The sequence below is a fragment of the Diabrotica undecimpunctata genome, chromosome 5 (genome assembly GCF_040954645.1).
Source record: "Diabrotica undecimpunctata isolate CICGRU chromosome 5, icDiaUnde3, whole genome shotgun sequence".
In the NCBI taxonomy this organism is placed as follows: domain Eukaryota; kingdom Metazoa; phylum Arthropoda; class Insecta; order Coleoptera; family Chrysomelidae; genus Diabrotica; species Diabrotica undecimpunctata.
This window is the reverse complement of record NC_092807.1, coordinates 2,828,276-2,842,152: the sequence shown is the minus strand read 5'-3', so window position 1 is coordinate 2,842,152 and position 13,877 is coordinate 2,828,276. Positions and strand designations below refer to the sequence as shown.

General features: G+C 31.7%; 1 protein-coding gene across 1 annotated transcript in view; it reads right to left on the bottom strand.

Moving 5' to 3' along the window:
- LOC140440982 (uncharacterized) overlaps positions 1-10,774 on the bottom strand; it is a 30,148-nt gene extending 19,374 nt beyond the window's left edge. The window contains exon 1 of the mRNA XM_072531343.1: positions 10,313-10,774. Coding sequence (XP_072387444.1) covers positions 10,313-10,664 — 352 coding nt within the window. The 5' untranslated portion in view covers positions 10,665-10,774. The remainder of the gene's footprint in view (positions 1-10,312) is intronic.
- Positions 10,775-13,877: the final 3,103 nt, after the last annotated feature.

The window sequence follows — 13,877 nt, the reverse complement described above, 5'->3', positions numbered from 1 at the left end:
TCAACATAGTCCTTATTGTAGACTGAGGGGATCATTCATGCCAACTTCTTTAAGACCCCCAGAGCTCTTCCGTACGAGTTGGCATTAGAAAACTTTTCTAAAACACAATGCGTGATCAACCTCATAACGATCAAAACTATTTCAACGTATGGCACGTAAATTGACCAAGCCTATACAAACAATAGTGAGAATAGGACTAACATGGGCAGCTTACGAAAAACTGAGGAAAGTCTTTAGATCAGATATGCCCATGTGCGTGAAAAGGAAGGTCTTTGATCATTGTGTACTTTCGGGTCCAACGAATGTAGCAGAAACACTGATCTTTACCAGAAAAGTAATAAATAAAATACCAGTGGCACAGAAAACAATGGAGAGGTGGTCAATGTTCAAATCATACAGTAAAAAGAAAAACTTGCGTTTTTCGGAAGGACTAAGAACATTTTAAAATGAATATATAGACCCGACGTGTATACAGTCGGTTCACAATTTGTTGATAGCTCACTACAAGTTTAACCCTAATTAGAAAACTGAAATACAGAGAGGATAGGTAATACGATATAATAGTAAAAACCAACTTAAAACTGACGGTTTAAGACGTTTTCGACTAACCCACCTTATATCTGAAGGAATACAATACCTTATAATCCTATTACGGGGGTATTTTGAATGGTTAGAGATGAACGACCAGTGTCGTAGAGTATATGATTGAAACATTTATTTGATCTAAATAAATATATTTTTTAAATTGTACTTATGTAAATTGTATTTTTTAATAAAACTTATTTATTTTATTCAAAAATAAAAAGTTTCTTGCCATTTGTAAAAGATACATTTATTTAATTAAGGAAAAAGGCGCCAAATGTCGTCTGGCAAAATTTCCAATGTGTTTTAAATGTATCCATTATTTTCGAATCCGGAGAAAACTAATAAATATTTTTGAAAAATTTAAACGCAGAATGAAAGATTACATTATTACTCAGGGCAGAAAGTTCCTGAAAACTTCTACAATGTTTATTTTAATATGTTATGTAACAAGGGTGAAAATAAAAGAGAAAATATAGTATAATTTTTAATTGAAAATATTGCATGCAAAAGAAACTTTATTTATTCTAAAAAATATTTCATTCTGCCTTTAAAATTTTCAAAAATGCTTTTTAGTTTTCGCAGGATTTGAAAAAAAATGGATACATTTAAAACACATTGAACATTTTGACAGGCGACCTTTTGCGCCTTTCCCCTTTAATACTGTACGATTACAACTACTATTACTTACCTTATATAATTACGATTAGAAAACTATTCAAATTCAAAATAAATAGGATCAACTTCGGAATCCGAGTCATCTTGAGGGTTAATAATTAGGTTAATAATCTCTACGGTCGCATCAATTATGTTATCAAGATCCCACATTTTTTGTTCTTCTTCTATTACATGTCTTACTGCATCTTTTGTAATATGTTATAAAGACTCGTATAACAATTCACGTACAGCTTGTATTTTATATGACGTATTTTTTCTAGCCACATAACTTTTCATTTGTGCCTAAATGTTGCAATTTTTAAAAGTTCTGTTTTTACCATTCCATCTTCGTAAGGCAGATACTTATTCCGCAGCCAGTCAAGAATATCCTGTTTCTTCCACGCATTCGTTAGAAGTCTTTCTACTAGTCGTGAATGATAAGGTGCATTATCTAATACTATAATTGAATTTGGTGGTATGTGTTCAATCATTTGCTCAAAATACTCTTCGAAAACATCAGCTGTCATCTCCTCGTGATAGTCTTTTGTGCTTTTGGAATGAAATTCCAACAAACCATGCTTAACAAATCCTTTTTCACTGCCAATGTGAGAAATTATTAATCTACTGCCTTTACCAGAAGGTGGGGAGATACCAGTAGACCAACCTTCCATAAAGGCTTGCCTGGAGCTTAATATATTTTTATCTGACCAAATTTTTTTAGAGTATGACCTGAGTTTACCCACGTTTCATCCTGGTAGAAGATGGGCCTTTCTTCAGCCCGGAATTTTCGTATGAATCTTAGATAATTTCTTCTCCAACATCATCTTCTCCTCCCGGTCAATCAAAAGTGATTTTCGGTCTGATTTCTCCCACCGGAAATTTAATTCTTTTAAAACTTGCCACAATTTAGTTCGTCCGATATAAGGCAAATCCGGGTCGTCTCTAACTTCTTGTAAAATTTTTAGGTTTGGTATTTCTTAGTTTAGATTTGGTATTGAAAAAAAATCCATGAATTTTCCTTCGAATACCATTTTTGGCAAATTCATCAATTTCAATAGGCTTTTTCCCTCTCTTTAAGTGTTCGTTTGTATTTGGGTTAGCTATACCGTGTTTTTTTCTTTCTGATAGGAACCTATATAAAGTTGACTCTCCTACGCCAGTCATGTTGGCACAACTTTCGACTATGTTGCGAACAGTGTTTGTGGGATTCTGAGAAACCAGAGCATCGTGAACATTCAGGACAATAGTCTTCTCTCTTGGTGAATAGACAGACTTACTGACTGTACGCAACAGTACCGGTGTAAAACTTGATGATGAAGCCATCACAAACAATCCAACAAAACGAGCACGAGCGAAAGGTACGTATATGTTCGTAGGTATATGGAATAAAAAATCACTCATGCACTGCATATAATTCGCAAAAGAAATATTCGAGACGCTAATTACTGCCGTAGACGCGGAAACACCGACGAGCCGTAAATTACATGCGATCAAAAACGTACTAAACAAAAAAATTGTTTTCGTTCGTAATAACTTCACCCTTTCAAGTTAAGTTTCGAATATAATTATATTATTAAAAATCTGGGAAATTCCATCTTAATTATCTTGGAACGAATAGTACCTTCGGATATGAATTCCAGGTTTTCTAGTAAAGTGATTAAACGCGAAGATTAGTATTGAAATATCCAAAGAGATAAGGTATTCTTATTTACAAAATTGTTAAAGGTTAAATTCTTATTTTTATTAATATAATATAATAACCAACATTAGTCGTGAAAGTTTTAATTGTTTTTTTGCTAAATATATTAGTATTAAAATATTATCAATATTATATATAACAGTATTAAAACATTATATTATTATTTAATGAATAAACACCTTAGGAACGCCTATGATTTACGACCGTTTTATGAGTTTGAGGCATATTTCGTGCTCTCAACAATTTGTGAACGAAGATTAGTAATCGAGAACGATCTAGTACACTGCTTAAGACCAGAGGCAATGGAATTATTTATGGAAGGTCTATGTTTAGCAGTAGCAACTGATAATTATGATGATGATGATATGTGTAGGGTTTGGGACAGGATGGGGTAAAGTTGTTAGGAAAATTTATATGAATTGAGTCGCTCGAATACCTCGGTCACATCATGAAGAACAGCAAAATATATAGGTTGCTGCAATTAATTTTACAGGGAAAAGTAGAAGGAAGGCGAAGAAACGGGGACCAGGAAGGAGAAGAATGTCCTGAAACACGACAACCACAAATCTTTTCAGAGCAGCAGTTGGCAAAATACAGATTGCCATGATTGCCGAAACGGGTAGGCAGTACAAGAAGGAGGGTCGCTTATACCACTTTCCATATACGTAGAAAACATCAACATAAGCTCATATAAAAAAAGCATAAGTATCACAGAAAACTTTTATATTTGAAATAATTTTAATTTTTATTATATTCTATTTGAAAATGAATGATAATATCTACAGTTTTTATGGCAGGAAATTACAATGTACTCGTACTATAATGTCAATAAGCACATGCGCAAGCATTATTATTATCACTAAATTTGTCATTCGTCATTAATATTGAAACAAATTCTGATCAACAAATTCTTTTATATCCTCTATTTTTATCTTGCCAGTGATACGATTAGTCTATTTGTTGAAATAAAAGAAATTTAGTCAAAGTGTGCCAAAATTGTAATCAACTTCAATATATGTCTTCCGACGGATCACAAACAAGTTAGTTGTATATTTTATGTAGGAAAGTGTCTTTAATAGTTCTCATTGTTCAAAAATAAAGAATTTATGTAGATACTTCAAAGTTATTATATTTTAGGAAGTTCTTTATGCGAATTAAAATATTATATATCCTTTAATTGGTGTACTGTGGGCATTTCGAAATCATTTTATTTATTAAAGTATATTCACCGGTTAATCAATCTGTTGTATTGTCAACCAATCAAAGTATTGACCAGTTTTAAATATTAAATGTATTAGTTCTACCAACGGTTTGATGAATTGTTTATTTATAATTCTTATTGTTCCTGCTCTAATATTGTTAATACTAGTAGATTTTTTCTTCTACCGGTATACGTGTTTTAATAATTCCCTCAATATTTCACTTTTATTCTATTCTATTTCACTATTTCAGAGACCGGTCTTAAATACATAGAATGCATTACGCTGTTCTATTGTGAGAAATACGATGTCGGTGGTTTTATATTCTTGGCATAAGTTTCTCCAATTTCTGTAAAATAACGAGCAAAAGAATTGAAGATAGTTTCACCATCTCTTCCAATAGTTCCTTCTTGTCTAACTATTTCTATATTTTTTTCGGTGTTTTTACATGTCAAATGTTTAACAATATTCCACAGGGTACCTTTCTACGAACGAGCTAATAGATACTTATTCGATTTTAATATTGAACTACCTCCCATTTATCCTATCTGTGAAATAAATTTATGTTTTCCTTGGGTTGTTCCCTCTCCGCTTTGTAACCTTAAACTTACAGCATATAACAAAAATAACGTGATACCAAATTTTTTTAAAACTCACTTTATCCAGGTTCTCACACAGTACAAAAATCACAATTTTATATACACAGACGCATCTAAGACCATACATGGAGTAGGAGCATGCTTTGTGACATCCCATGAACATTCCATCTATAAATTGTCTCCTAAGACAAGTATTTTTACAGCAGAACTATTTGCCATCAATAAGGCCCTAACCTATATTCTAGAAAAAAAACTTCCCAAATCTCTTATAATATCTGATTCACTTAGTTGTCTGACATCAATTTCTCAGATTTATCCCTCTCATCCAACATTGCAGCAGATTAAGTTAATTTTATACCGTATATACCAAAACAATTTGACAGTAGAGTTCCTCTGGGTACCGTCACACGTTGGAATAGATGGTAACGAAAAGGCAGATAGTCTAGCTAGGTCCGCAGTAACCAATACAGCTGCATCAGTGGAAAATCTAACGGTGCATTTGGATTTAAAACTTTACTTAAAATCAAAATTGCACGATGTTTGGCAAAACCAATGGAATAGAAGCACCACTAAATTGATAGAAATAAAATCTTCCGTCCTTCCATGGAACTTCTGGCCTTCAAAGCGACAACATCAAGTCCTATTAACACGTCTCAGATTAGGACACACTTCTACTACACATGAATACTTGTTGAAGAAAGAAGAGGAACCAGTGTGTTTTGTTTGTGAATGTAAAGTGACAGTGAAGCACATTTTGATTGAGTGTCCAATATACTCAGCGGAATGACTATATCATCATTTTCCAAAAACGTTAAAAGAACTTTTAGGAGAACCTATATACGTAGCTGACTTGATAGAATTCTTGAAAACTATAAACCTTTTCAATAAAATTTAATACAATACATTAATAATTAAAATATATATTGTATACATTATTATGTAATTGATATTTTGTATATGCCTATGTATGTCTTTATCACTTTTGTATTTTTCTTATGCTAATAACCCTAAGTGGTTGAAGCAAAATAAATAAAAAAAAAATATTCCACAGGTTTTTGGAAACATTCTTGTTTTTCTCAATTTCATTTTTTAAGTAATCTTTCTTAGCTTTTTTTTTAGTAATATATTTAGGTGTTTTCTATAATTAAAATATCAATTTTTTATTAACATTATCAGAATCTTTGACATGTTTACGATACAAGAGATTTTTTGTGTTTATATGGATTTAATCAGTCCTGCAGTTATCCAACTTTGGCGCTTCTTCTCGTGTTTTTTGTGTTTTTTTATATAACTTATTTTTAATGTACGTTTGTTAAGAATTTCACATAATAAATTTCATTTGACATAAGCATTATATTCGCACCAGTCATAACTTTCTATTATAAATCTTCTTTTAGTTCTTGGTAATTGATTATGTGTTGTTCTGTGCTTAGTTTTGTATAACTTTTTTTTAGGTTAAGTGTTAAGTTTTTTAGGTAAACAAAAAACACTCGCTTTATGATCAGTAAAACAATATTTAATGAAATCCTATGTGTAATTTTCATTTGTGACAATCTTGGTTACCTTTCCTTACAGTATTTTTTTGTTTTGTGACAAGTTTTCGTCTATTTTCCGTGATTTCCGTGTTCCATTGTAGCTGTTTCTTCAATAATTAAGTATTTAGTGTTAGATTTATTGACAAAAGCTTCTGAACTTTTATTATAACAGATTCTGGACATCATTTTTAACAAAAATTAATGGTTGATACAATTTAAATATAAAAAAAACTAATCTTGGTTATTCTTTCAATCAATTAAATCTTGTTGGTTCATTTGAACATGATATGACTTAATAATCAGTAATATACCAGAAAGAAACCTACTTCACAGTACTTAAATATTTTTAACGACATAGAAAGATATTTGAAGTTAAGTTGGCTAAAAGGTCAAAACAAAATACATGAATTTTTGTAGAAAAAAAAAACCCAATTCACTAATATACAAAAAAAATTATAGTAAAATCAATAGTATGATCGAATATATCATAGAAAACCATACAAATTATACAAATTTGAATGAACCACGTAATACAGTTGTAGATGAAAGAATATTATTAAGGATATCAAAATTCAATTCAACTATCCAAAACTGTATCAAACTATATACAAGAAAATAACACAATATATTTTCTTTGGAACAACGGGATATTTCGTTAAAATATAAAGAAAGAGGAAAAGTTCTGTATCAACTGATGATTTCCTTGCGGAGAAGAAAATTGTTGATAATTAGAGCTTGGGAGATATGCAAAACGCATATCAAGTGCATATATTGGATAAATTGTATGCCTAAGTGCATTCTCAAAACTCAAAAAATAGTTTATATAGGAGATACTTCGGGAAACAAGTTTTATAAAATTGTAACATGTAGTGTGTTTGTTTAATGCTTTTTGTCCTTTTAAAATTTACTGAGGAAATCGCCCCTTGTCTTAATATCTTGTATATAAAATTTTAATAGAGGTGAAAACCAATTAAATTAGGATATTATATTATATTTATTTTAAAGCGGCCAAGTACTACAAAGTTGCTAGTACTAGGCAAAGTTTATTGGTTAACTTTTTTATTTCCAATTTTTAGATTGTAATGTGAAAAAAGTTGATTAACACTTGGGCACTGCATCGCATAAATCTCAAGCAACAAAAGCGCCTAGATTAGGTAGCAGCTAAAGCAGCTCATAACTACAAATAAAAAGAAAGTTTGTCAATATTTTAATAAGGATCTTTGGAGTTTGCTGATTGGTTGCAATATTCCAATTGCAAAATTGGATAATCCATTATTCCAACAATTTAAAAAAAAAAGTACTACAATATTGATGTACAATTTCCTTCTGCTACGACACTACGAAAAAAATATGTAGATCCAGCATGCAATTTACTGTTGAAGCAATTATAACTGCAATTAGGAATAATCCAATATGGATATCTGTTGACGAGACGACTGATGTTAAAGGACGGTATTGCAAATTTGGTTATAGGAAGTTTAAACGGGAGTGAGTATAGCACCGGATATTTAGTTTCCGTTGAGGAACTGCAAAAAATGAACAATGTAACTATTTATAGATTTGTAAATGAATGTCTGAGTAACTTTGTTTTACCTCAACCGATACTAACTGAAAAATTTGTTATTGTTAATTGATGCTGCGCCATATATGATCAAAGCTGTGCAGCATTTAAAAACATTTTTCCCAAATTTGATACATGTTACCTGTTTACCACATTCTTTAAACAGAGTAACATAAACGGTAATGACAGAGTTTCCTATAGTCAATGGACGTGTACGAACTCATCACTTTATAGCCCCCTATAAAATTATTAGACCCTCTGAGATATAGTAAACTGATCACCGGCATCCTTTAGAGATAGGTAAACTCATCACCGCAGATAGGTAAACTCATCACCAGCATTTTTGCCCCAATGCGCTGGTTTCTAATGCGGAAGATTGCCTGTTACCTTCTCGTTTATGTGGTAATTTATTAAATTTAGAAATTATTTTAAGCAAAATGCTTTAAAATTGATATTAATATCGGGTTTCTTACAGTGTGGCCTATTAGACGTATCTGCCAATCTAAACGGTTTTGAGATCTGAAAATTCAGTTGCATAGGTTTTCGTTAGTGAATTTTATAATGAAAATATTTATGAGCATGTGCTGTTTCCGTTTATATCGGAAATAGTTCTCAACTTATTAACTAATTAGAAATCTATTTAATATGACAGAATTAACCAAAATGCTTAAGTACAGTTTCCTGGCTTTCATAAACGGTCAAAGCCAACTTAATGAAACATTATCCCGTGAAAACAGCAAAAACATTTAAAATAAAATGTCTTAAAAACTTGAAACATGAAACTGAATTTAAAATTGTTAGCCGATATAAAAATGAAGAAAACTATGAAAATTTTAAACATTACGAAATCTATGTGGGTGGGCAAAAGAAAATAAATAATAAAAAAAGTTTTTGAAAGTGAGAAATTGAAAAAAAAAATGGGTTTGATTGCTTCATAATAATTATGAGCGTCGAATTTTAAAAAAGAAACAATTTATTTGCAGTATAATTTACTTTTACAAGTTTTCATGATATCTGTGTGACACAAATTTCACAAATTCGTTATCGAAAATTTCGTTCCTACAGAGCTCTTCTAACTTTTCACGTAAGACGCAGCCTGCTTGACCTTGTACGGACAGGTACATGTAAACATTGTTTAGTACTGTAGAAGCGTAGATACAAAAGGGGGGTTATTGGGAGGAGAATGGTAAAAGCGGTTGGAAAATGGGAATAAAAGGATTCGCATGGATTTGTGATGAAATGTATATGGCTAGACTGGGATGTCCAAACAGTTAGATTATGACAATGTGACTTTAACAATTTAATAAGAAATCTTAAATGTAATATCAGAAAGGGTAATCTACTTAAAGCAACAAAGTAATATTATGACTTGTCCATAAGAAACATCTTGTACAGTTGACTTAAAGAACTTAATTAAGCTGATTTTTTCTTTTTGTATTACGCAATCAATAAACAGTTCACTATCCATGTTAAAGGAACAAGAGCAAATGAAGAGAAATTTTTCTTTTCGCATAGTTTTAGGTAGTTATCAATAGAATTTTGTGGAATTCCCAAATAAAAACCAATGAATTACATTTGCATTTAATAGGTATATCTATTTTAGATTTATTCTGTCAAATTACCAAATCTTAGCAGTTTGTAAGGGGTTTATGGTCTATACCTGCCACGGGTTGCAGGTAGCCCAGTGATGAGTTTACCAATCTCTCGGGTCTACTTTAAAATACCTACTTTTATGGCGGTGATGAGTTTGTACTATGTCCGAGGGTATTTATGCTAGTTGGTGATGAGTTTACGTGTACCCTAGTCAATACCCTTGTATCAAATATAAAAAAAAATATTTTTAAAAGCCCTTCTGTGAGTACAGGCGTATAAACATCGCTTACCTAAGGTACCTTTACGACCTGAACCGGTGATAACTAGATGGGAACATGGTTAAATTCAGTCAATTTCATAACCGATAATTTTGAGGGAATTATGAGATGTCATTTGTAGTTTCGATGTAGATAGCTTAGGTGTTTTAAAAAAACTGTTATTAAAAAGTAATTTGGCACAGTAAGTGCATATTTTCCGAGCTCTACTGATAATTTAATATTACAGCACCCTGGATTAATTATAGCAAAAATCTTGTACCTAGATTATTTCCATTCAAGTTAAACAAGCTTTATATTTTGGTTGAACATTATTGATATGTTATGACAGCTTATTTGCATTTTCTATTGTATTTTATTCCAATTTTGTCAGGATGGCTACACCTTTTTGAACAAAACTTAGACAAAAGGTATCGATATTTATAGTCCTGTATAACGACCGCAGTTATAAAACTAAGCTATCATATATTTCCAAGCCAAATGTTTTTATAACAACACCAAGAAAAACAATTACAAAAATCTTTCGAATAAACGTTTTCCGACGATTAAAATCTTAGTTCAGATTTTTGGTTAGATACATTATAATTAAAGTGAAAAATATATTTGACTTACCTTGTGGAGAGTTCGACCTAAACCCGTTGGGTCCTATCCACTGAAAGGGCCACTGAGGATGGTTCGGTAACATTCTAGGTAATGAAGGGTGCAAGGGTTGTGGAATAAGTACGGTATGCGATGAGTTAGGGCTCAAACTTTCTCTTCCGTCGGTATCGTCATCATCTACGGTAATATTCTCGTCGTCGTCTTCATCTAATCGGTCACTAGAAGTTTCCAGTCTGTTATCGTCGATATCATCCTCGTATTTGTCTTCTAAATGGTGGCTGTCGTGAATGGGGGCTTTATTCGACAACAAAGATTCCACACTAAAGGATATTTTATGTTTGATGTCCGTTTTTGGGTCCTCCATCTTAAACTTATCACTATCACAGAGTTTTTAAAACACCGATGGGGTGAACACTGTTTTTGACACTTTTTCAGCTGCTGCCAGCACTGCGTTCAGAACTACACTGTCCTGGCACAAGTCGAGCGGAGTGGGACCATGCCATCGAGGGGCGGGATCTGTCACGAGAGTGACTCCGCCCCTTCTTTATTGCCTAAATCAGGAGGTACAATTGATGACCCTCACTAAATTTGTGCTGCTGAATGATGCTAGCGTGATTTAGCCTTATTATATCATTTGTCCTTATGTGTCTAGTATTAATTCAATTTGATTAGACGGGCTATTATTAATATGTATGGTTGCGGATTGATTTCGTTTTGCTACGATTGATAGGGTTGTTCGATGGGGTTAATTTTAGATACTGATTTTCCAGTTCATTCTAAATTTATAATTCATATTTGGAACTGGCACTAAATATTCTCTTAATTTCATAATATTGACGGATAAAGAAAAAATACCATAAGCGCACAGAACTCCTAGACAAATTACTAAGAAAAAAATTTATAACTAAGGAAACATCCCAAGTAATAATTTGTATGGCAGAAAAAATAAAATTTCTTGAAATTGGTCCGAAAAATTGTGAACCACATTATTATTTATATGTTTTATCCATTACTGAAAGAATTCACTCTGACTACAGCTCAGGAAATATTATGCTTTTAATGCATATAAATAAAAAATGCAGTAATACTTGTATTGAAGATATTTAATTTATTTTACGCTAAAGTCACAAAAAATATTTATCGATATTTGTATTATCTCCATCATTATATTCATTTATTCTTTGATTAATCATCATTTATCATCATCATTCTTTATTATACTATTATTACAGTTAAAACTATATACATATTATTAAATGTTCCTCTAAATTTTCTAGAGAAAAACTGTGCCGTCTATTTATTTGATATTAATAATTGTTTACATGCTGAAAAACTTCTTTCTACTTCACAAGGTGAAGGAGTAAACTTAAAATATTGTATAATTGAGGGTGTTTTGTATAAAACTTAAGGGGTCGCTGGTAAAATGATATTAAAATAATAATGGAGAAAAAATGCAATATTTTGACTGTAAATAAATTAGCGAAAATTAGCAAATACAACTGTTAATAAATTACGAAATTAACTAGCTTTAGCTCATACTATTAGTTCAACTCTAGTTAGCTTAGTTAGCCCTAGACTCCAGAACAGATCAGAGGTAATGTAAGTCGATAAAACCTCACCAGCCACAGGGGGTCATGTAAGATGCCCCCATTTTCAGTTTTTATTAATCAACAAGTTTACAGTCTATTGCATTTACCTTTATAAATACCATGAGGATTGTTTTTTAATACTGATGTCCTTCCAATGTTTTTATGTGGCCATACAATGTTTTTAACAACTTTTTATTGAACTGATGATGGAATGATTAAATTCCGAAAAGATCTTCTTTAAAATAAAAATTTTAAGCTTTTAATAAGCATTTTTTATACCTTAATACACACGAACACCACGTGCTTTGTCTCTAATTCCCTCACAATTATCGATTATAAAATTAACTGAATTGAACTATGTTCCCCATCTAGTTATCACCGGTCCAGGTGGTACAGGTACATTAGATGAACGATCGTATACCTGAAAATATGCACTTTTAATAAATGTATATGCACTTATACAATTTATTTATATTTATTTATTGCATATTTCCCGAGCTCTAATTATGACACAATTGAGGACTGATTTGTTCGGTTGTGAATCTGTAACAATTTCTGTTCAAAACTTTTACTTTTTTTTCTTGATAGATCTCTTTTTGTTTCAGATTTATTCATTATGATGCTTAGAAAGTTTTATCGTCCTTCTTTGGTAAGTGTGTGTTGTACATAAATATATCCTATTTAACAGATCATGTGTTAGTTTTGCGTTCGATTTAGATTTAAGTAAATATTTTTCTTCTACAATCTGGTATGCTTATTTAGACTCCATAAACGTTAATTGTTCATTCAAAATTTTTATAAAATAATATCTAATGAAATATAAAGCTTAGTACCTCTAAAAGAATGGAAGCCATCCAAGTTCCCTCATTGGGTTACCCAAGAACTAATTACATATATCCAAAAACAAGCTGTGTCCATTTACTATATAAAATGTAAAGAACTAACAAAGTAATTCTTTAAAATATATATAAATGATGTAAATGAATCATCGAAAACATCCAAATTGGAAACAGTAGGATCCGCCATTGTCATAGAGGATTCTGTGCTTAAGTGTCTACTACCTAAGGACTACTCAATATATTCTGCTGAATTTTTTGCGATGTCCAAGGCAGTACAACAAACTCTTAATCGACCTGAAGACATGACAGTAATATTCACAGATTCCTTAGGTGCAATCCAGGGAATTCAGAAAATATATCCGAATCATCCGATTTTAGAACAGATTAAAAAGACCTTGTGACTGTACAAAATAATCATAATCAACTACATATTGTGTGGATACCATCTCATGTGGGGATACCAGGAAATGAGATAACTGACCAAATAGCCAAAGAAGCTTGTAAAATGGAGAGATCCAATGATAGAACTAACCAAATTCCTCACTCAGATATGAAAAAATGCATCAATGGGTACACAAAAAACTTATGGTTACGAAGATGGCAACTCTTACCAAATAATAAATTGCGGCAAGCAAACCCAGATCTATCAGCGAAAACACCAAATTTAGTAAAGCGAAGGGACCAGGTTGTACTGCATCATATCCGAATAGGACATACCAGACTGATGCACGAACACCTACTAAGGAAGAAACCTCTTATAATATGCTACGCCTGTGACACCAATATTACTGTATGCCACATTGTTATAGACTGTCCATTATGTGAAATGGAAAGACAAGCTACTGGACTACCAAGTGGTATAAAATGCGCTTTAGACAGTGCGGATTGTGACAAAATCATTAGGTTTTTAAAGTAAACAAAATTGTATAATCAAATATAAGTGATACTTCAAGAAAAATTCTAAATTATGATCAACTTTGTAAAAACTTTGTAAAAAAACATCATGGCAATCTGTATTTTGTAAACTGTTGCTCTGAAAAGATTTGTGGTTATGTTGAAAAACGTACGTAGGTTTTTTAGCCAGGAAATCTATCGCCTCCCTGGTTCTCGTTTTTCTTCTATTTTTCCTTGTAGAATTATTTGCAGAAA